Raw genomic sequence first — 24,773 nt, forward strand, 5'->3', positions numbered from 1 at the left:
CAAGAAACAGGGTCTAATCTTCTCTCTGGTGAATAGAAATAGGACAGGCCCTCATCTGCCTGCACCGATTTAGCAATGTTTTTTGTTTGTTTGTTTGTTTGTTTATTTGTTTTAGTAAAAATGCATTCCTATAACTATCTGAAATTTCTCAACTTGCAAACTACGCCTGTTTTTTCTCGTGCTGAGTGGGTGCTCCTTTGCCTTCAGTGCTCAACTTCAGTGTTCTTGTCAAAAAGTTGTTTTTTAAGAGATCATGAAAGCACTCAAGCAGAATTTTGTTTGTTTTAAGTCCCATACACTTAATTCAGTGTGGCTCAGAAATGCACTAAACTCTCCTATCACACGTTCTTTTATGCTCACACTGAACTAAAGAAGCAGAAATCCATTTGTGCTAACATTAGGCCTTAAAATGGTCGTTTTCAGCTTCTTTTACTGTAAATAAGAGCTATTTTTGTACATATATATCTATACACATTTATATTTATATATATATACACAGATATATAATACATACATATATGACATATACATGTATATATATATATATATATATATATATATATATATATATATATATATATATATATATATATAATTTTATTATTTTTCCCCCTCAAACTCTCCCTATCCTCGGTCTACGATGTATATTCTTTGGGTACAATTGTTACAAAATGTAATATATTTATTTCTTCTTCACTAATAATCCCTGTCTCCAGAGGCTCTATTATGTATTAACCGTATTCTACATTAAAACCCCTTAAAAGGTTCCATGCGCTCAAAGTTTCATGCATTGTTACATGACGTCACCTCAGTACATTTACGCTTCTCAAATGTACTTTGCTAGCTTGTGGCTGGGAGAACAGTGGCGGGGTCGAACCAGAATCACAAAACCCATGACTAACCCTTTCCTGATAAAACGCACAGGCCCAACCCAGTGACAATACAATAGATCCAGATTGTCACCGCTCATTCCGGCTGTCAGACTCCAACCATCTGGCAGTCAGTTTGGCAGAGACAGAGTCCTTATTAAAGGGATGGCAGGTCACCTCAGCTGTGTCCCTCAGCCTTTGGGCACATGATGAGTCACTGCTCTGTTCCAGGTACTGAGTTTGGTGCTGCAGACGCACAGACAAGTTCTGTCTGTCACACGTCGGGAGATGACACACAAGTAGCCACGAGAGGATTAAATACTGCAGTTTATAGAAAGGAGGGATTAATGACAGAACACTCTGACCACCAGGGACTACCCCTTGCCCAGGTCATCTGTGATTACAACCTCTTCTCCTCCCCTTTTCTAAGCCCGAACCGAGACCAAGGGCAAAGTAGAAATTCTCCTACAGAGATGCTGGAGAAGCAATATCTTCCTTGCAGAATCTTAGTTGAAAATAAGTTTTAAAAAAGGAAAACTGAAGGAAAAAAACCAACTGGTGCCTGATGACAGGAACAAGAGAAATCCCTTTTGCTGTTTTCTAGCTCTGTCCCCGTGTTTTTCAAATTGTGGGTCAGATCCCACAGCAAGATCACAAACTCAACTTAACAGGTTACACCCAGCAATGTTTTTTACAAATAGAATAACAGCCTAGAAAAAGATACCAGGGTTATCACACAGGGTATGGTAAATTCTGCAAAGTTTTGGCACAGAGTATATGCCTAGTACGTGTGTATACATGAAGAAAGATTTGGAAGGCTTCAAGTAAGCACAGCTCCTAGAGTCAAAATTTAATTTCAGCTCAGATTCAAGTTCTAAGTCATCTGCATGGTATTGGTCAAGTTCCTTGATCCCTCTAAGCCTTGATATGTTTTCTATAAGACGATGGCAGTAATACTACCTGTAGGATCGTTGTGAAGACTAGATGAAATAATTGACAAACTATGTAACACAATGTCTGTGTAATAAAGGTTTCTCTTCTCAGATGCCCAGATTCCCACTCTCTGTCCCAAATTTGCCTTTCCTTCTGTATTTTTAATTCTACTCAATGTACAGCGTCACCATCTGTTCAGCCAAATGCTTCAAAGCAGATTCTTTGCCTCAATTTACATATGGGGATAGAAATTAAGTAACACATCCAAGCGAATAAATGGGAGAGCTGGTATTTGAACCCATGGCTGCCTGACTCTTTTCATCAAAATATACTCTCTCTTGACATCCTACACAGAAACTAGAAACCTCAAAATCATCTCATTCTTTCCCCCTTCTATTTGATGACCCTCTCAAGTCACCCATCCAAAATGCAGAAATTTGCCTGTGGAGCTTCCGGCATCCTCCATTCCGTCTCCCTTCCCGGTCCAAGTCCTCAGTAGGTCTCAGCTGAACGAAGGCAACAGCCAACTAGCTACCGTCCTTGCATTCCACCCACCGCCCTTTGACTCTCACTACTGCGACCACAGTGCTCATACTTCAATGGAAATTTCTTCATGATCATTCTCCAGCTTGCAATCTCTTGACTGAGCTCACACTGGCCCTAGGAAAAATTCCAAATTCCTTGGCAGAGCACACAAACAGTATCAAGCTTCCACCCTGCCCTGGGCTCAGTGTCAGGGGGCCTCCCTGGATGTGAGGACTCCCCACATAGGTCCCCACATTTTCATGTCTGTTGCAGCTGTTCCTCACACCAGACCTTCTGCCTTATAATGCTCTTCTTTCCTCTGTTTGACAAACACTTCTCCATTGGGGCTAAAACATCTTTTCTCTTTAGGATAATGGCTTCCTTCTCTGGACTTTCTTCCAAAGTTACAAATAGTGGCAAGCCAGTATCACAGCTAGCACATGCAGCCTAAAGATGTTGGTTTCCTCTGCTAACCATGAGCTTCCGGGACCAAAAACCTTGTACTCTGCCTCGTCTCAGCCCCTGACAGGGCCTTGCAGGTGATAAGTAATCAATAAACAATATTTGTTCAGTGAGAATGTGAGATTTAGGTCATAAACAAAGTAGATTTTTAAAAAATCACAGTGACTTGAAGAATGGTTAAATTATTTTATTTATACACATACAGAATAAACCTGATTCAGCTCTTTGGGAACTGGAGTAAATAGTATCTTATGAAATAAATGTGAATAAGAGCCTGCAATGCTGCCCTAGTGTCTTCTGGCTACTTACCTAACTACGTGTACCTAAAATTATTGAATATTTAACGCCATATAATAAGACGTATCTTTGGGGCTTTCTCTAAATCCAAACCCATGCAATCTCTCTGCGGCCTAAAAACTCTTCCATTGTACATCTCAAGCATTTTTCCCCTGAATTGCCTAAAACACCTTGAATTTTTTAAACAATAATTTAGGAATTCAGATTAATTTTAATTTCCTGGGACCAGAATAACCTAACGCAAAAAGAATGTCCCCAGGTCATTTAGCAAGGTGAGCAAAATGGTTAACTTACATTAGTCACCTGCAAGTTACATATGCCTGAGACTTGGGAATGTATGGACCTCTGACACCAAACGGTCTTAGCACGTTTACTTCCTATTACTATTCCATTCTTTCTCTTACTTCTAAAACGTAAGCTGAAGAAGCTCCCCAAATCTTGTAGGAAGGGCAAGGTGAAACCAAGACAAATAACAGTCACAAGCTTGGGAATCCACAGAGAAGATCAATAGAAATCTCACTTAGCAAGTTCTCAGCTCCCTCCCCCCTCCCCCACCACAGCTCCCATCTTATTAATGTCCATCCCCATGACTCAGCCAAACAATTAAGTCAAAAGCATAGAAGTAAGTTTTGATTCTTCTCTTTCCCTCATACCCTTTTATCACAAGTCAAGCCAGCTCTCCCTTCAAAAATATATTCTAAATCTGGCAACGTCTCACTTCCTGTGTCTACCACTGTGTTCCAACCAGCAACGCTGTGGCCACCAGAGAATGGAATGGCAGTCAGGACAACCCCTCCCCCCCAGCACCCTCCCCGTCCTTCCCTCTCTCCTCCACTCCTTTCCCCCAACAGAATCTGGCACATTTCATCCTGCCTTGGTGGCTCTCCTGAGAAGGGCATGGGCTGACACAGTGCTCTTTCTTCTGAACCAGGGAAAGGCTAATCTCCCTGCTTCCACTTACCCCCTGCCCACTCTTCTCCCATAGAGCATTTTCCACACAATGGTGATCTCTTAAAAACATAAATTAAATAATGTCACAAGGACCGCCCCAACCCCTTCCCTCATTTCTAAGTCCTATGATCCTATTATATTTAGATTAACCCAAACTTATTCCCTCACTGCAACAACATCTGTACTCAGATGCCCTCTCCTCATAGAAGCCTTCCCTCTGAAAGGGCTCTCCACCTACTCTTCACTGGTTTCTTTGATGTGCTTTCATTTTCTTCACAGAACTGGTCACTATTTATTAACAACGATCACTTACCTGTCACTGCCCCTTTTTCCCACAAGAATGAAAAGCCCATGAGGCAGGGAACCTAGTCTACTTTTTCACTGCTATTTTCTCTGCCTAGAACACTGCCTGACAAATAGTAGGCATTCAATACATAACTGTTAAATGAATGAATCAGACCCAAAAAGTTACATCTTTTTATGAACAATTTTAAAACCTTAAGGAAAACATATTTGGCACACAAGTATCTCCTCCTCTAGAAGCATTCCTGTTTCTATTTCCAGGTTCCAAATACCCCCAAGACATCAACTTTGTATGATCGGTATCACAGAGGGCATTTTATTTAACAAATTAGTAACACATTTAGGCTTTATGGAAGTGGCGGCAGCAGGAGGCAATGACATTTTGGGATCCCTGAAAACACATTATTTTCAACCCCCAATTGATTTTAACATGTAAATCATTAAAATACTGCTTTTCATTGCTAAATAGCAAATGACGACCGCCTCCCTCGCTTTTAAAAACCTAATAAATACCCTTGCAATTTGTAACTCAGCCACATGCCTTGGAAAACCCAATCCTTCTCCTCCTCTCTCCCCACGCCAGGATACCTGGAAGAGTGAGCCTCCCGCCTCCTTCATGCTTTGACATGCTAGGGTTCCTTGAAAGACAGGGGTAGAGCTATCTATGACCAATGTCAGAATGCCTCTGTTTCTTCTTTATCCTTGCTCTTTCCTTAACACACCCAGGGTAGTCAGGACGTAAATTTTTAAGCCATCATGGAGAAGGAAACAGGAGTGGTGACCACGGATACAAAAATCATCTTGGAGTTAAATGCTTGAAGACTGCTTTCTCCAGCCTCCTCTTTCTCTGACAAACCCTAAGTCCTGTTCACAGCCACTTTAGCCTGCCATGGTTTATGGAAGGAAGGAAGGAAGGCAAGCAGGAGAAAAGGAGAGGAGAAAAGAGAGAAAGAAAAAGGACATGAAAAGAACGTCCAGCCCAGCTTCCTGATCCCATCCCCCAGCTCACCTAATCCTTTCCTCTGCATCCAACACAGAGAACCAATCTATGGACGACAAGATCCTCTACAGCTTCAGTCTCTTCACCAAACTCTCCCTCCACCTCAGATTAGCCCTTCTCCAAGGCCCTTGCTCTCCTGCATATCTTTCCCAAGTAGAAGCTGCTCATTCTCTCAGATTCCAGACACCACACAAAGACCTGAACACCCATCCTTACTGTTGCTTTTTCCAAACCATTGCTTTCCTGCTCTCCCACAAAGCCCTTCCTTCTCTGAGATTCGTGACAGCCCTTTCCACAATGGCCCACCTCCTGGACACTGCCTTGCATTTATCGAAAACTTCAGTATTTGAATGTATCCCCTGACAAGTTCCAACATTATCTGGGGTTATGCATTTAACAGGTTTCTCATCCTGTCTAGCCCTCAACGCTGGCCTTTTACTTCAACCATCAAGCTCAGGGTCACATGCTGGACCTTCTCTCCCATTCCACACTCTCAAACCGCAATAGCACAGACCAATTCAGTTGGTTACTTAACAAACGTTTACTGACCATCACCACCTGCTCCATTCGATGGTGGCCACTGGGACTGTGAGTGTGAACGAGACAAACAGAATCTCTCTTCTTATATGGCTACAGCTTAGTAGCAGGAAGGACGATGAGAAGTAGTTTTACAAGGGGTGATGAGGGCCGAGGAAGGGCAAGTATAGAGAACTACTACTTCCAGAAGCATGGGGTGGAGGCCTCGCTGGGTTTTGAGATTAAGAAAGGAACATCTGTTTCTAGAATTTTCGTTCCTTTATTTCCATCTCATTTGTTCTCCAGCCGCATCAAGAGAGGCAGGACCCCTAACATCCTTATCTTCCCTCAATTTATTCTCCCCTACCTTTGCTTTCTTTCTACTTATCCTAGATCCGTGAGTTGTATTTTAAACCATTCTTTTACTGATACTTTCAGTTCTCTTCTCTCCATATTTTCTCATGCCCAACCTGAAAAATCCTCAACCCTGAATCGAGAGAAATGTCTTTTTACCCAGACAGCTGAGCTCTCGCAGAGAAAAATTTGTTTGGACCTTCAGCTCAGCTGTCAATCCACCTTTAGGTTTCCAGGCAGCCTCATGCTTCCCGATTCCTCATGGCCTCTGTTTCAATCTTCTGCTTCTCTTCGAGCTCATAAGCCTATCACTACTCTCATTTTGTCTCACTTCAGAGGAAAAAGTAGGAACTTCCTCAATTTACTGCCTCCCCTGCCATTTCAAACTCATCTGCATTATTTCCATTCCATCTTCCCTGAGGTTTTTGTGGAAAAGTTCTTTCTTTTCTAGGCTGATCCTCTTCTCTTCTGGATTTAAGCTACTGCTGTCCCATTAGAGACTTCCCTCCATCAATTATCCCCACTTTCTGCCTATAACTTTAACCTCTACCTCTGTCAAGTTTGCGCTGGCAGCAAAACACCCCTGACCTTCTCAATGCCATCCTCAACCCTCTTTCTAATCTCTACCTTCTCTCCTTCTTAAACACTTACGTACTTGAAAGACATTTTTCCCTTCCCTGTCACCACCTCCTCACCATATTCATGAACCCATTCAGTAAACGTTATCAGCACCTACGTAATATATGCTAGGAACTATGTTGGAGACGCAGACAGGGCATGTGGGCCAGTGGATACAAAGGGAAGTAAAGCCCACCCATCCACAGAAACTGCTGTACGCTAAATCCATTGATGTTTTCATTGTTAAATGTTTTGTTTTTGACATAATTTGCCACTTGCACAAAAGTAGAAAAACTTCCCGCAGTATCCTTTACCCAAATTCCCCAAATGCTAACATTTTATTACATGAGTTTTATCCTCTATTCTCATTCTCCCTCCCTGCCTCCCTTTCTCCCTCTCTGTAAATATCTCACAGATATGATGTCCCTTTACTAATACTTTAGTGTATATTCCTTCAAAACAAGGAATTCCTTTACCACAGTTATTAATATCAGGAAAAACAGCAACATAATACTATTATCTCTAGCTACTTTCAAAAAACTTAATTATCTCGTTGCAGTATGTGATTTTTAACTTGCACTTGAAAATTATTCCTATTTAAAAAGTATGTTCTATATATGCATGGTAATAAAAAAATTTGGAAAAAAAAATTAAAACGATATCCCACCATCCAGAGAGAGCCATCATTAATTTTTGTGCATACAACACAAAGGTGCATATATCTACCCATGCACGCCTTTTTTAAAAAAAGAAACAAAACTGTCATAATGAACACACTATTCCTTGTACTCTGCTTTTCACTTACTATAGTTAACGTTTTCTCATGTCATTAATTTTTCAAAAATATATTTTTAAAAGCTGTTTATGAAATCTATCACATAGACAGAGCTTCCCTGAAATTCCTCCCCACTTTCAAATCCACTTCAACACTCTTCCTTCCCCAATCACCTTTGTTCTCATTTGATCCCCTGCCTGTCTCTTATATATTGGTTTTCCCTGGGTTCTGTCTTCAACCCTGTTATACTCTCTGTACACTTTCAGAATTTCCATTCCAGATCTTTCCTGATCTCCAACAGCTTCAGGTGGATGTTACCTCCCAATCCACAGGCCCCAAACTGAAGCCACCACCTTTCTTTCTCAGTCATGCTTGCCTTGCATTCCCTCACTCTGATCTTCTCTCTGTGCCCACTCATTCCCCATGCTCGTTGGTTACTAAGACCATAAATTCTATTTCATAAATATGTTTTCATCTGTCACCTTCCCACACCCATTGTCAGTACCTGATCTCAGGTCTGCAGCATTTCTTGCCCAAATTAATGTAAAAAAAAAAAAAAATCTCTGACTGGTGTCTCCACTTCCATTCACCAGCCTTCCCTCCATCCTGCCCCAGTCATGATTCTGTCTGTGACTCTGATCGTGCAACCCCCTTCCCCTGATGCCTCCCACTGCGCTCTGGATGAAACACAAATACCATCCAGACACTCATGCCTCTTTAAACTCTAGCTCCTGCCTCCCTTCCACCATGTCGCTCACTGCTTACACAGTACACACCGAGAATGGTGAACCAGTAACAGTTCCTCTGAGTTCTTTGTCTCCTTCCATGGAATACTCCACCTGTCCATCTCCCTTTCCCCAGTTCTACGTGTGCTGTATTCCCACTTATTTTTAAAGGCTGAGTGCAGGCACCTCCTCCAGGAAGCCTTCCCTGACCACCCCATCCCAACCCAATCTTTGTTGGGTCTTCCTGGGTTTCTTGGGTGTCCCTGGGCTTCCCTCTGCCATTATCAAACTATTGTGAAGGTCTACTCATATTTTCACTTTGTTAAGCCCCAAACCAGGACCATTCTCATACATATTTGAAGCCATAATAACACAAAGCACATTGCCTGGCGTGAAGTCAAATTCTGTACGTGTTTTACAAAAGAACTAATGGCTATAACACCCTTTGTTATTTCCTTATTGCTTCCATCTGGTATCATTAGCATAAAAGTTAGCCATTTGCATTTCATTACATATCTATGAATAATTCCTTTTAATTGTGGTATGTATTAAATAAATGATCTTGAGAGCTAGATTAAATCGATCACAAATTTTTGTTAAGTATAGCATTCCCATTGAGAGGTTTTATAAACACAGCGGACAATATGAAAATGGTTAAACATTTAAGAGTTACATCTGAGAGAAATAACTTTTAATTGAAACAGTCCAAGCTGGGTAATTTGACAAATTTATAATCACATCCTCACAGTTAATTTACTATCACAATCACTTTATCAGTAATTTCGTTATCACAGATGTGACATTCGAATATTTTGTGTGTTGGAGGCAGACGTTTTTAATATGAAAGAGATTAAAAACTAACTTGAGGATTTAAAGCTGCTTTACAAATCTATTTAATTTAGATCTATAATTGATATGACAGTTACTTGGGAGGTCTGTGTAGGGGGTATTAGAAGCTAACTTTTGGCTCCCTGAGTCTGAATGATTGGGAAAATCATACAAATGAGAGAAAAAGGGCAGGAGTTATTAATATAATAAAGATAATTTAGCAGAAGAAAAAGAACAATGCCGCTTTTGAGTTTATCTCCTTACAGGACACCAATATTTTCAGCAAACACTTTTTCATACTTAATAAAAACATCAGAATGTGACTCTGAGACAAGCTGCATTATATATAATACACACATATATACCATACATGTGCATGTACACACATATATATATATACATATTTGTAGAGATAAATAAACTAGGAAAATAATGTTTTGTATTAATGTAAAAAAATCTAATATTTCTTCCTTACCTGAACCTGAGAAATTGTCTAAAGACCCGTCTGCTGTTGTTGAAACTATTTCACTGCTGCTCATTGGCTCTGTTTTAACTATAAAAATAAACAACATGTATCATATACCCAATTAATAGTTATTCAAAAGGCAAGGTAGAGAAGATGCAACATTTAAATACATTACATAGAAAAATCATTTCCAAAATCAGTCATTTTGTACTTGAACATAACTCAGATTAAAATTCCTATTAGGTTGGTGCACAAATAATTACAGTTTTTGCAATTATTTTTAACCTTTTAAACCGCAATTACTTGTGCACCAACCTAGTAGAATCTTTTCAAAAAACATTCACATGGTAAGTATTTTCTCCCTAAGGAAACAATCTATTGTGACAAGTTACCCTTTAAAAGAATTGCTTTAAACTAAAAGTAGTCAAATTCATTGTTACCTTACACATTTACTGAATTGCTGATTAATAAATAACATCTTAATATTTGTAAAACGTGGATGTGAAGTTGTTTCCTTGGTAGCCATTTGGCCAAACAGAGTCAAAATGACAGAATAAAAAACTTGAAAAAGTGGGAAATGACGCCATTGGGTTTTCATGATGCTCAAGATCAGGTGTGTGTGAACACACACACACGTGCACACATGCACTTTCTCGGTGACCCAGCATGGCTAAAACACAGAGTACTCAATTTGATGCATTACTACCAGCCAGCCATGTCTGGCTGCCAATTTGTCAGTATCCAAGGTACATGTTGTACCCAAAACACACTAAATGTAAATGAAGCAGAAATGTGTCCATTTCAAAATAATACTGATAGCAGTCAGTTTGTGGGAAACACATATGACCTTTGAGAAAGTCCCTTGGGGCTGCAAAATAAAAACATTTAGATTTATGCTACAGGTTCTCCAAGGCAACTCACTTGACTGCAATGATGATACTATTGCACCCCTATCAAATAGATAAGCCAGACCACCTTACAACATTTGTCATTTCTCCTAGGTTCAGCTTATTTTTAAGTGAAGAGAAAGCATTACTGTCTTCCCTAGAAACTACAAGTGATACTGTCATCAGAATTTGCCTAGCCTACTTCGTGGAAGTTCTCTGTCCCCATTAGTAGGTTTTCAGAGAGAATGCAATGATATTTTAGAGGCTACCCCAAAATCAACAACGTGCTTTCCAAAATGAAAGCCCTAATGAGAGAACATTTGGGGAGGCTTCTCTCACAAATACTTTCTGCAATGGGAAAGGGTGATGGAGAACATGCAGGTTTCTGTTCTCTCAACATCGCCAATCTCTTAGAAATGCCAGGCAAAGGACTAATTCACCCTCCTGAGCCTTCAAAACTTTCACTAATGCATAATGAGTGGCTTTAAAATAGGCATTATGAATAGTTGCAGCAGATAATCCCTTTCAAAAAATTAATTATTTAGACTGTAGCAAAGTTGAAAAATAAAACCAGCGAGACTAATGGGAATCACTCCAACTGCTTGCTTTAATGTAGACCAAACAATAGCATAACTAAAGTTTTCACTTTCCCGCCACTTGTTTGGGGTTAGAAGACTTAGTTCATGCTAATCAATTCTGACATAAGCCTGTGTTTCCCTTCTCTCTTCACACCTCCTCCAGGCAAGCTAATCATCTTCTCTTTATAAACCAGTATACCGCCATCGAGTTAGGGAAGCAGGTATGCCACCGAAAGTTTCCCATTCAGTTGTCCACATCCTATTTTAACTTCCTTAAAAAAAACACCTCATACAATGCCCTGTATGTAGAAAGCAATAGCTCTGTTTCACTCTGTCCTGGACAGATGACCACTGAGATTCTGAACACAGAATCACATACCACATGCCTAGCAAAAGATCAGAAGTAGACCCACAGGGCACAGGTCATGTAAAGTGCCTACTATGTGTCAGATTCTTCACAGATGTTATGATTCATCCTTTTAAACCATCCTATAAGTAGGTCTCAGAACACAACTCACACTCCCCAGTTAGATACCGTCTTCTTGTTTCACATGCAAAAAAACTGAAACCAGAGGGGATAGGCGTCTGCCCAGAGTCACAGGAAGTGGCAGAAATGGGATTTGAGTTGGGGTGTTTTTGATTCCAAGGCTTGAAGATATGGCAATAAGGGGCACTTCCCAATAATTAGAGCTACTCTGTGACAGAGCAAGGCAACTGAGTGGCAGTGTCACTCAGTTGCCATCCTCCTGGTGAGTCAGCACTTCCAGGCCAGTGAACTGGTTAGAAGATCTCCAGTAGAAGCTGAACTGTCTGGGAAAGACAGTGAAGAATACATTTTCCACGGCATGGGACGTTAAGCCCAGATTGCTTCTAACTCTTTGCAAATACAAGGTCTATGATTCTGTAGACTGGACCATAAAATGACTTGGTGAAAGCCCGACTATATCAAAACCCCTCCTGTACCCCTAGAACCTACCCCAGCTATTCTCCATATGATCGGCTTAATCAAATGTAGCTTTCACTCCCAAAAGACACATTCAATTATACTTGAACTGCCACTAAAAATAGGCAAAAAGAATAGGAAGGAAAGAGGAAACTTTTTTTTCTTTTAGGCCCCAAGTACACTGCTTTTTGCCATTGTTCCAATGTACCCATCTATACACTAAGGAATAAAGACTCTCTTTTGCTAATGAATCCATTTTTTTTTTTTTAAAGACTCACTGTTGAAGAGAAGAGGATGTACATAAGGTAACTACCAGGATATTCATGATTTTATCAGTTGCTGTAATTGAATACTTTGATCACCAGGGACCTTAGGCTAAAGAGACTGGTGATTTATTGTGATGGAAAATAGTTTCTGAATGAAAGCCAAATGAACAGAGATCACTTCTGGCTTTGTTGTTGCCAAGCAGACAACCACCAGAAAGTTAAAGACAAGAAAAATCCTTCGTAAAAAACTCTACCCTTTGCCCCTAGTGCCACCATGCTTATAATATGCTGTAGATATAATAGAGCACTTTTCAAGGTTTTGAAATGAAAACACTTTTTTTTAAAGTCTTAGAGATTGAACCTACTTGTCACATCTGAGAACAATTATGTCATCTAAACCACCTATCTGGAAAGAAAGATCTGTGAATGATCTGTTGCTCTCTTCCAAATAATCGTAGAATTCTTTTATCTCCACCATATTTATTCCTTTATCACATGCCTTTAGACTATGAGAAAACAGAATTTTTTATTCTCTTTTGCCCCCACTCATGGGTATTTTTTTCTACCACGCCAAGTTTCCCATCTTCCATCAGATACGTAAGGGCTTATTATCCTTTAAAAATATTCACCCTTTTAATGTCCCTGATACCTCCCCTCCCCTCCCCAACTCTTTCACTTGGCCATGCACTGTAGGCCTGAGCTACACTGGGCAACTTGTGACTCTCCAGAGGTACCACAAACATCCCATCGATCAATGCCTTTGAGCTTTGGTTTTGGACTCAGAGAATCCAGTTACCTGCCGTAAGCCTTTCTAAAAGTTCCTTGATCTCTTCAACCTTAATCATCTCATATACACAAATTTAAAAATGATGCCTCTGTTCCAGGAATGCAATAATTCATAAAAATGTATGTAAAGTACCTGGGATGAAGTAGGAGCTGAAATTATATTTGTCATCATCATTAGTCCTAGCAGCATTCTATTTCTGCTACACTGAATGCCTTAATCCTGGGAACAATATGCAATACAGAGTTGAAAGCACTGACTCTGGAATTACCAAATGAACCTCAGTCTAGCTTTGCCATTAACAGTATGAACCTGGAAGAGTTATTCAACTTCTGCATGCCTCAGCTTTCTCATCTGTAAGTGGGGATAATATACTCCTGAGCAGATAAAAAAAGAAAAATGCTTATCAATCATTTAGCACTGTGCTAGGTGCAGAGGCGATATTTTTATAGTCATTCTATCATTACAGTGTCTCTTTAACCAAGAGAAACCCAAGTCTTTCTTAGGGGACAAGATCTATTATAACCTTCACCTTAAAGATAAGCTTACTCTTTAAAAGCAAATTAGAGGAATCTAAAGTGACTTGTGTAAGATCAACCCTGAGGCTATTGCCTCAGGAGAGCCCAAATCAAATCAAGGTAACTTGGCTGTAACTCAAGAAGGCAGGACTAAACCATGATTCAGAAAACGGATACTTTGGTCATTACAATCAGTGTATGTTCTTTCTGAAGAAACAGGGTAGCGGGAGGAAGGTGGTGCACGTGGCAACGGTGATCGGCGATTCCAGGAGAAAAAGGTGGGCATCTTTCTCCAGCACTGTTTAAAGGGAATATACTGAAACTGGCCCATGAAAAAGACACCTGTCTTCCTTCACCTTAAATTGAAATGGAGACACCTATCAGACCACTGGAGCAGGTGACATTAGCTTCCAAAATCACCCAACTAACCCAACACACCCTGAGTGTGCACACCAAGCAACTTTTAGCTACACTTCCAATGTTGTGGTCATATAAATCAGTCAGGAAGACGACGGGCTCAGCAGGGGAGAAAAGTATTCAGTCCATTTGATCAGTTACATTTCTCACTGGGTGTTAAGAGGACAGTTAAAGCAAGTTCACCCCCAAATGACAGCTCTGCCTGCTGGAGCGGAAGCCTGCCTCAGTGTTCTGAAGAATTCACCCAGGACGGCACTAGCCTGAGTGAGGGTGAGTAGCAGATACCCCTCAAGCAGGCGCTAAGCTCACCTCTTAACTTTTCCTCCAACTCTAACTGTCCAGCTTGTCTTTGTGTGCCACATGCTTGGTCTTCCTTTCTATTTTGCTTCCCGCTGTGAATGCGCAAGCACTTTAAAAATCCAGCTCACCATTCTTCTACTACCCTATGATCTTGTCATCTCTTCTGTCTCAATGAAACGTGCCTTCCTTCCACTTTGATTCTTAAATGGTTCAGCAACACCACTGGCCAGCACTGTGTTACCTCCAAGAAATGTCACCTTTTACCTTTTCCACATGCTCACTTCTGTCGGACTGGCTCATCAGGACATCCTGCACAATCCCCTATCCATTCTTCCACTCCAGCTTCCCCAGCCCAGTCTGGAATCTGGAGCTGCCACCCGAGAAGCCTGGGTTGTCTCACTTTTCCAAGCTATCTTTTTTGCCAAGCTCAAATCCCGGGATGGGCATTCTCCAGCTGTTCACTTTTCGGCCGCTGTTCTGGATGACCACGATCCGCAAGCTGACCGACTCCATGAAAACGCATGCTTCCATATTCTTTTGAACAACCCTGTTGCTTGAGAAGCCCCCTGTTCCATTTCTTGAGCCTGAAAGTTTCCATGGAGTCTTTCCCACTTCCTTCAAGCCCTTGAACCACATCTCATCTGCCATCACCAACTGTTTTATAAAGAATGAAGCTGCATTGAATCTTTCAGTTGTCCTCCTGCAACATTTCCCAGTTTCCCACTGGTTAATCTCAGTGGAGGCTGCCTTTCCTTTAGTAAAGTTAACCTCTACAGCTTTGTCCTTAGTGCCACTTCCACACCTCTTTTACAACAATACTCCATTGTTTCATTATTTGGTCTCTCAACATCCTCAATCATCCCATCCAAAGAGGCTGCTTCCCTTCCACCTACAAAAACAGACGGGTGTCCCTTCATATTTATGTTTTCTCTCCACCATGATACTTCTCTTCCTTCTTTCATCACCAAGTTTCCTGAAAATGTGTTTCAAATGCTTATCTACTGTCTCTTTAATCCTTTGCACCATCCCATTTTACCCTGTTTCCCCGAAAATAAAACCGGGTTTTGTATTAATTTTTGTTCTAAACGACACAGTAGGGCTTATGTTCAAGGGATGTCATCCTGAAAAATCATGCTAGGGCTTCTTTTCCGGTCACGTCTTATTTTCCGGGAAACATGGTATTGAAAGGACTTTCCAAATCTCCCAATTCAAACTTTGCTCAACCCTGATTTTCTTTCATTCTTCTGTGGAGTGGAACACTTCTGACATTTTTCTCAGCACTGATCAACACAAGAAAGCAATTATTTCCCTCTTTCTTCCTTCTATGGGTCTATTTCTCTGATTTTTCTTACTTGGTTGACCCCGTGGTTTTTGAGTTCTACCCCCTCTTACCTGTCTGAATTTTCTCTCACAATTGTTTCTTTCCTGGGCCACACATTTTTTAAAATCACTTTCATGTAACTGACTCTCCCGAATCTCTGTCCACATGCACATCTGTCTCCTAGGGACCAATCCCCACATCCCAGTGATGCAATGCCCTGCCCAGACCAGGTCAAACTCAATCTGCACAAACATAAAATCATTACCTTAGCCCTCTGTCATGGTCACATTCCCTAGACTGGAAGTTTATTTTCACCCTGATTTCTCTCAGCTCTTCTTTCTCTACACCCTAGGACCAAGTCTACTCTAATTTTTCACAACCATCTTCTTTCTAACTTCACAGTCACTATACCTCAGTTATCTTATGGCTCTTCTCTTGTGAAAACGGGCAAATGTGCCTTTCAGCTACTACTTTAAGTAGAAATATTTATCTTTCCATAGCCTAGATTTGAGAGTCACTCCTGGCTCGGAGATTTTCAGTAAGGTCCCTGTTTTCTCCCGAATTCAGTTACCATTCCTTAATCACGTTTTTAATGTCCTCTACCACCAACCTTTTCTTCTTCTTCTTCTTCTTCTTTTTTTTTTTTTGCTTTACTTTCCAATTCTCCCATCACACACTTCGTATCTGTGTAACAACTAGTAACTTATAAGAACTCAAGAGTGTCTCAAAATACACGGTCACATGTAGTTGTCCTACCTTTCCCGTGTAACACGGTTATCTCCATTGCACAGGTAAACAACCACGTGTACCTATATATAGTCAACATTTAAACCAACCTGGTCTACCAAGACATTTGTTTAATGCTGCCTCATATCCACAGTACAGCAGTGCCTTTCCCTCTGGCATCAAATGTTCTACAAAACTTCCATCTGACAAAATCCCACAGCTCCTTCAAGGTCAACTAAAGTCCCACCTGCTTTGTTAAGTTCTGCCTGATTTGTTACTCAGGGGTGATGGTTTTTTTCCTTGAGCTACTGAATCTGAGCTTTTATCTCCTTCAAAACATATATCCTATTCTGCCTCATTTTACATTTCCCAATCTTATCCATTTTAATATATTATAAATTTGTTCACAGGAGAGTCAGCATTGTTTTATATCCCTCCAGATCTTAACACAATGCTTAATACATAGTTGGAACTCAACAGCCATTGAGGGAATAGATGAAGGTAAAAATGTACAGCTGACTTAAAAACCAGATTATAACTGACTTTATGGTCCTGGGCACATTGCATAGGGCTATTAAAAACTGTATATGTTCAAACATAACATAATGTTTTATTCCTCCCAAATTATCACTCAGTCAATGTATGTGCCGGTTCTTATAAAGACTCTGACTTACAGGACACGTGTCTGTTATGTTATTCTGAACAAACAAAGTGTTCTTTGGAGAAGACACATTAGCATAAAGTAAAATCAATCGTTGGAGCGTTTGTATGTTTAGAGAGGACCCTGCCTAAATCAGCAAAAAGAGAGGTAAATACAACACAGAGATTTAATAATTCATGGGGCACGACCACCCAAAGGCAAGTATTAGAAATTGCTGTAAATAAGCCCTAAAAGAACCCATTAAAAAGCTACACTGCACGTGATTATGCTGTAGATAACCAATATAAACCTAGAAGACAAAAGAAAAGCACAAGCATTGTAATGTTGTGTTATCGTTTGGACTCAATGAATATGTCACTCACAGATTCAATGAGTACTCTTTCTCAAGCCAAGAGGCAAAAGTGGACACGTATGTTTTTAAAACTATGTCAAATGACTCAGAGAGTGTCATCAAAGGATACCAAAGGCATATGTGAAGAGAAGGAATAAAATTACTGCAGGAAATATGAAAGTGGAAAACAGCAATATTCCTCAGTTTACATGTTCCATGTTATATCTTCTTTTAAAGATGTACAATTGAATTAATAAATTAAATATAAGTAGCCGCATAACTATTTCTTCTTTATCTAACAGTGGGTATATCCTTGAACCTAATGTATTCTCTTTGGTCAGTTCCCATTTGGAAAATGAGCCATCCTTTTATATTTGGATTGGCTCTATAGCCTGGCATGGCTAATTATTATCTCTCCAAAGTTTTAAAGTTGAAGCCATCCCCTTTTTCTTAAAAGAGGGTGGAAAAACTATAGCTCTTCAAAAGAGCACATCTGGTACAACCTTATGAAAACCACGTCAACACGTCTAAACCAAATTTGAACTTAAGGGTATATATACGTGGCCAACAAGAAATGTGTCAATTTCAAAACTGGTTATTCCCAGGAAGTATAGCCTATTGGAGTGGCATTTTGCAATGACTGTAGAGGTCTAGACTAGTCGATTTTTTTTTTTTTGGTCAAAGAAATGATATGTGGTAAATGATGACGGCTCCTTTGAAATGTCTCTTGCAAGTCCACTTTCCCTGTTTTGCAACTCTCATTCTTGCCACACTAGCTCAGGTTCCTAACACACAAAATCTGGGAAGATTACATGAGGCTCCGTAAGGCTGCTCATCTCTCCCCCAATCCACTCTCTTCTTGAAATTGCTGCCAGATTAATACCTAAAACACTTTCACCGTATCAATCCCTTGGTCAAAATATTCAGTGGCTTTTCTATTGGCTCCAGGATGAAGTCCAAATTCCTTAGCCTAGTATTCAGGGTCCTCCCCTGCTTGGCTCTACCGGATCCTTCCAAACTTATCTACTATCAATTCCTTCTTCAGCTATAACTGGTTTCCTCACAGTCTCCAGAACTATCCTACCTTTGTTCCTACTGCTCCTTCATTTAGAATGCATTCCATCTCTTCTCAACCTATTCAAATTCTACCCATTTCCCAACACTCAGCTCAGATTCCATCTCCTTCTTGAAGCCTGGCCAGACCTCAGGGAGCTGAAGAGCTTTTTTTTTCTGAATTCTGAGAGCACTTTTGTTTGGATCAGTGGCTTCTAACCTTCTTGAGAATGAAGCCCTCTTTCTAACACCAAAATATTTCAGGACCCAAATGATAGTCCAGTTTGAATCTGTTGATTGAGAAAGTGCATAATGACAAAAGCCTACTGCAAATTTTCAGACAAGAAAATCCATCCTTAAAAAAAAACATAACAGAACAGCTACATGTAAAACAGAGTTTAATTGATATGTGGCCTATTCATTTCCTCATCCTACAAAGATTCTGCACAGAAGAATTCGCTGACCTTTGGTACTAGTTCTGTACCTTCTGGGGATCTCCCAGCTACAGATTAAAAATCCACGTCTTCATAATTTAATCGACATACTGTGACCTTTAATGTTTGCCAAATTTTCAAAAAGTCTTGTCTCCCTCAACCAGACTGTGGTAGATTCTTCACATACAGTAAAAACTAAATAAATGGTTCCTTCCTAGGACACGTTAAGTATTTTAGGTTCACTTTTTTCACTAATATGTTCTTGTAAAATTTTTTATAAGTACAGAAAAGTTAAAAGAATTATACAGTGAATATCTATAAACCTACCATCTAGATTCCGCAATTAACAGATTACTATATTTACTTTTCCATATCTATTCCTCATAAAACCATCTTATTTTTTCATGCATTTCCAAATAAGTTACAGATGTAAAACATTCCTACCACCAATGAGAGTTCATATTTGTTTATAGATCTTTTTTACGTAAAATGTATATATAATTAAATGCACAAAACTTAAATGTGCTATTGGGTGACTTTAAACAGATGTCTACCTTTAGATTCCAAAGGGGATCTAAATATTTTTAGGTTGTTATTATAATGGAAGCAAGGCACAGCAGGGTGAAAAGTCTGCTCCGATTTGAGAACTAAAGTAGCAATATAACATTCTCAGTTTTGGACATAGGCAACACTGAAGTAGAATTTTAGCTTGGAAAAGTAAAGTTTTTAAAGTAGTTTATGTTTATTGAGCACTTACTACATGGCAGGCATTGTGTTAAGCTCGTTACAAGCAATGGAGGGTTCGCTCCTCGTGGCCAGTTTATGAGCAATTTATTGCAATTATCACATTTCAAAGAGGAGGAAACTGCAGCTTAGAGATGCTTAAAAACTAACCTAAGGTCACACAGCTAGTTTCAAATTTCTTTGATTACCATACCTTTTATGAAACCACTGAACAGTCAAACGTTTTCTGATCCTTCATCATTGCTCAGATGGAGATCTGAACAATCAGTGAAAGGCACAACAATAGCAAAGTGCCAGAATGCCTGGGTTTTGAATAGAAAGTGTACCGGTGTGTGCTGCAAATTAGCGGATGATAAAATCAACGATAGCATGTGCAGACTGGAAGCAGATGAGCCAGCTTGGACTCAGAACCTATCAATGTGAAAAAACAGTCCACTTGACTAAAACGTAATCAACCTACCAAATTTACATCTCAGGTCACACACCCTTTTCTCATCTCTTCCCTTTCTTCAGCAACTCCCAGGAGCACCCAGACAAAACCCTACCCGTGTTGTGTATTAATTGAGCATCTACTTACTGAGTCCCCCAGGTACTCACAGTACCTGCAAAGGCTATGAGGCGATGGGAGGTTGTCTCAGAGGAGGAGGAGGAATAGCCTCTCCTCCCATGAGACACTACAGTAGCCAGTCCCAGTGGAGATGTTTTTATAAATATAACATTTATTATCACTTAATAATAGCTACAATTTTTGAGCGTATAGATGCTAATGACTGTATTTAGTATTTTAGATAGACTAATTGTCATAACACCTGTGATAAAGGTGAGACCCCCCCCCCCCATTTTACAATGGAGAAAGCAGAGGTTCAGAGGCTCTAGATGGTGATGGTGATAACAATGACAGCCAATGGATATTAAAAACTTCCTAAGAGCCACACACTGTTGTGTTTTTCCAACTCATGGACCCATCCTCACAACCCTCTCTAAGTAGGTACTCTCATTATCTTCCTTGTACAGACCAGGAAGTAGAGGCACAGAGCTGATGAGTAATTATTTAGCATCACACTGACTAACTGGTAAGTGGCAGAGCTGACAGCCTGACTTCAGAAGCCTCTCCCACCCCCCTGTTCTGTTGCCACTCGAAATCCACAGGTCAGTTACATGGTTAGTAAACAGTTGAATTGTGATTTACTAGCTCAGGTTAGTGTGAGTGTGAAATTCATGTTCTCACTATCATGCAACTCTGCTTTCCTATGTTTTTAAGATTACTCGTTCCCTACATTCCTGAAGGCAAGTATTGGACGTAAATTTATGCTGAGAGAAATAATGATATATATGAAAGTACATAATTTCAGATAAAAATACCCTCATGACTTCTCACCCGGAGTCTCCTCACCACCCACGACAGCTTCAAAATACCGCCCAACTATACTTCAGAAACACAGATGCAATTACATCACTCTCCTCTTTCCAAGCCGTCAAGCTGCCCAGCTCTTGCAGCACTGAATGCAAACTCCTGAACCTCATACATCGTCCGCTTTGGGTGACTCAGCTCCATCTCTGTGCACTTTGCACACGTCTGTCAACACACACACACACACACACACACACACACGGGATTAGGATGTTTTTGCTACAGCTGGGCAATCCATGCTCGCTCTTCCTTCCTGGCTGGGCACCCACTGTTTTTCTACCTCTCCTTCAAGACTCAGTTTAAGCATTACCAGCATGCAGAAACCAACCTCCGTTCTCAGTCACCTGAATCCTGATTAAGTGCCACAGCTCCAATGCAGTGGTCCTCATCCTCAAGTATGGTGGTCAGCTGACTACAGGTCTGCAAATCACCGGAGACTATGAACTTCTCCGGGCAACAATGGTATTTGAGCCAATTTCTAGACACAACCACTTAATAAACATTTCTTGAATGAATTAGCAATGCAATGGTGGATATACAGTGTGATATATATTCTTCTGTATCTTATGCATATATATAATCTCATGTGTTAAACACATATATATTCTTTTCTCTGCAGCTTACCTACATCATTGCTCCTGCAATTTTTCTCCACCTTAAAAACGTTTACCTCCAATCATGACTCTTTCTTATTGTGTAAGGATACTCAACCTAAGTGTACTAACTGCCTGATCTTTGTAACATTCAGTTCTTTCTTGGACTGTGTGGAAGTTGCTTCATCGTTGCTAAATACTGTTCGGTTCAACAGCTGAAGTTTTCGTTTATGAAACAGTTAGGAGCATAGGACAGACGTAGGTCAGTTACTACAGGTCAAATTCAGATGGTGGGTGTTCTCTGCCCGGATGGACTACTGTATGACCCGGTCTGCGACATGATCATTTTCAAATATTTGAAAAATGGGCTTGAGATACTTATTCAATTTTGCAATGCTTTGTAAATAAAATTAAGGAGTCTCTTCTCTTGTAATTGTTCACCTGTATTATTTGCTTAGTAATATGGGGCATTCATTCAACAAGTATTTGTTGACTGCCAAATCATGGGCAAGACTTCTGCTAGAGCTGAGGACATAATAATAGGTCTGTCCCTGCCCTGAAGGAATCTAGAGACCCTACCAGGTAAAACACACATATACATAGACGCTTCCTTCACTGGGTCATAATCTTAGACAAGGTAACAAAAAATGTTTAAGGCAGGTCAATTATTTGAGTAAGAACCAAGCTTCGGGGCTGTTGGGGAGTCCATGTCCTAGAGTGTGAAAGATGTGGGCTTTGAAATCAGCCTCCAGTGTCTTTGAAAGTGCATCTCCAACACGGTGTAAACACAGACGAGTCACTTAAACTCTTTAAAATGAGATGCATAAAAGTCACCCTGACTTTTCTGGAGGATAAAATAACTAGAGGGCATAAGCTATGTGTTCAGTAAATAGTGGGGGCCCTGTCAGTTCAGCTTATATGCTTTCTTTTGCTAAAAAGTATTCTTTCCATGAAAAATTCCCCTTAATCACTCATGGATGCAATGATAAAATAGGTAAGCATTTTAGATATTGATTCATTTTATGTAAGAAAAAAAACAATGTTTGCAATTTGTGTTATGGGAGTAATAAAACATACCTTCTTGGAATATGTTTGGTAGAGTTTGTCTACCTTTTTTGGTGTAATGGGATATTGGAGGAATGAAATAAAACTGAAAAATCTGCAAAACGGCAAATTACCAGGAACATAATCATAATAAGCTTTCACTTATACACAATTGTGGGTCCTAAAACTTAATATCAGTGAAAAGCGAATCCTTGATTCACTTCTCAAACATGGGTTTTGTTTTCTGGTCATTCTCAGTGATGACCAGCAGAAAACTTTTTTGCTACCCTAAGTGAAAATGGAAAATTTTTAATTACGTGCATATTTTTTATATTACATTGTATGTTTGGACCCAAAGAGAGGAGAATGAATTCCTCTTAGACCTTCTCAAAGTAAGCAAAGAAAACACACATGCACATACACGTGCACACACACACACCACTTTATCTGTATACTGCTCACCCAAAAATATCCTTCACCATCGCAAGAAATTATGAATTACTTACAGTAAGGAATCCATGACCGAAGGGATAAGAATTCGCCTAAACACTAGCACTCAATAAAGGTTCACTTATGTCCCTGGAAGGAATCAGAAGATTTTTCCCAGAAGATAGGATGCTCTTAGAGAAATGGGCCACTGTTTGTACCCAAGTTCTGGCCCACCTCGGGGAGAGACGCTACAGAACTGTGATTCTCTGAATTATCAGGTATTGGGAGGAGGTGAAAACTGTCTATATCTAGTCATTAGTTCATCAAGAAACCTGGCTCCTAGAAACTCTGAGCCTAGTTCCAGGCAATAAGCATTGGTGTCCCTATTCTTACAGTGGGAGGTACAGTCAGCTATGTATGCCAGGCTCGAGTATGTGTGCCAACGTACGAGGCCCTCCACTCTCTACCCCTTCATTTCTCTGACTGGCCTCTTACACACTCTGTCATTCTCTCTCCTCCAGCCACACTGAGCAGCTTGCTGTTCCTAGAACATACGCCGCAGGTCCCTCACTGTCGCCTTTGGCGACTGCTCTTCCTACGGAGCCCCACAAATACCACTTAACCTTCTTCAAGTTTGGCTTCGTTAATGTCACCCAGTTCTCAAAGCCAAGAGAAATATGACCAGAGTTATCATGTACTTAAAAATACTTTCTGAGGTAGAAAAGGTATATTTGAACAGTAGCAAAACTGCAGCTACTTTTTAGATTTTTACTGTAATTCAGCTCCAATCCAAATGTGCACATAAGAATGACGTATAATGAAGAGCAGAGATGACTTCCCATCTCCGTTGGAGCACAGAGAGGCTGAATATAGATGGCTGGCCGACAGAATTATAATTAAGTCTAAAGCTTTGAAAACTGGTAAGAGACAACTGCCCTAAAAGTTAACCTACTGATGGATTGTGTTGTGCCCGTGTGACATCAGAATGGAATCTCACACACACAAGGACTTACAAACCAGAGCCCTCCTACTGAAGTTTTTTTGTCATCAAAGCATCTGCCATTGGTCCTTTTACAGCTCTTCTGTTTGCTAGAGAATGGTGTCCTCGAGTCATGAAGATACCAGTATGGCAGAGAAGCACCGATGTTTAGTATGAAGGTATCAGAAAGAGCACTGGCAGGGGATGGAGTCCACTTTTATTATTCTTCACAGAATAATAAAGGCATTTTAAAATCCAGCCTCTGGACTCAAAACTTGATTCAAATACCAGGTCAGATACCCGCTGTGCCAATTATAAACCATATACTTTTCAACTTGTCATTTATTATAACTTTCGAAGACTCATTTTCTTGGTGTAAAATAGGGATCAGTACTATAGAAATGACTACTACTTACGAGTTCTACGAGTTAATACATAACAGAGCATTTAGTATGTTCCAAATGTGCTACAAGTTTTCCTTATCCTCACAGCAAGGCTGACTGAGTTCTGCTATTATCCCATTTTACAGATGAGGAAACTGAACCACACGAAAGCTAATTTGCCTGAGCTCACCGCTAGTAAATGGAGCTGGGATTCAAACACGGTCTCTTACACACGATGTTGGCAATCTCAAAGGAATTTTCTGAAGATTAATGAGATAAATGATGGGTTCTGGTCAGCATAATGACTAATAATAAGTTATTTATAAAAATTAGTCATTATTATTAATTA

General features: G+C 40.1%; 1 protein-coding gene across 13 annotated transcripts in view; it reads right to left on the reverse strand.

Annotated features, from left to right (window-relative positions):
• Positions 1–24,773, reverse strand: part of EYA1 (EYA transcriptional coactivator and phosphatase 1) — a 157,418-nt gene that overhangs the window by 120,652 nt on the left and 11,993 nt on the right. For 8 of the 13 annotated variants that reach the window (XM_081070355.1, XM_081070351.1, XM_081070348.1 and 5 more), the window contains one exon: positions 9,632–9,709. The exons of the other annotated variants lie outside the window; for them this stretch is intronic. In XM_081070355.1, the coding sequence (XP_080926481.1) occupies positions 9,632–9,709 (78 nt within the window). The remainder of the gene's footprint in view (positions 1–9,631; positions 9,710–24,773) is intronic. 13 annotated transcript variants of the gene reach the window in all.

Source organism: Rhinolophus hipposideros (genome assembly GCF_964194185.1).
Source record: "Rhinolophus hipposideros genome assembly, chromosome: 13".
NCBI lineage: Eukaryota > Metazoa > Chordata > Mammalia > Chiroptera > Rhinolophidae > Rhinolophus > Rhinolophus hipposideros.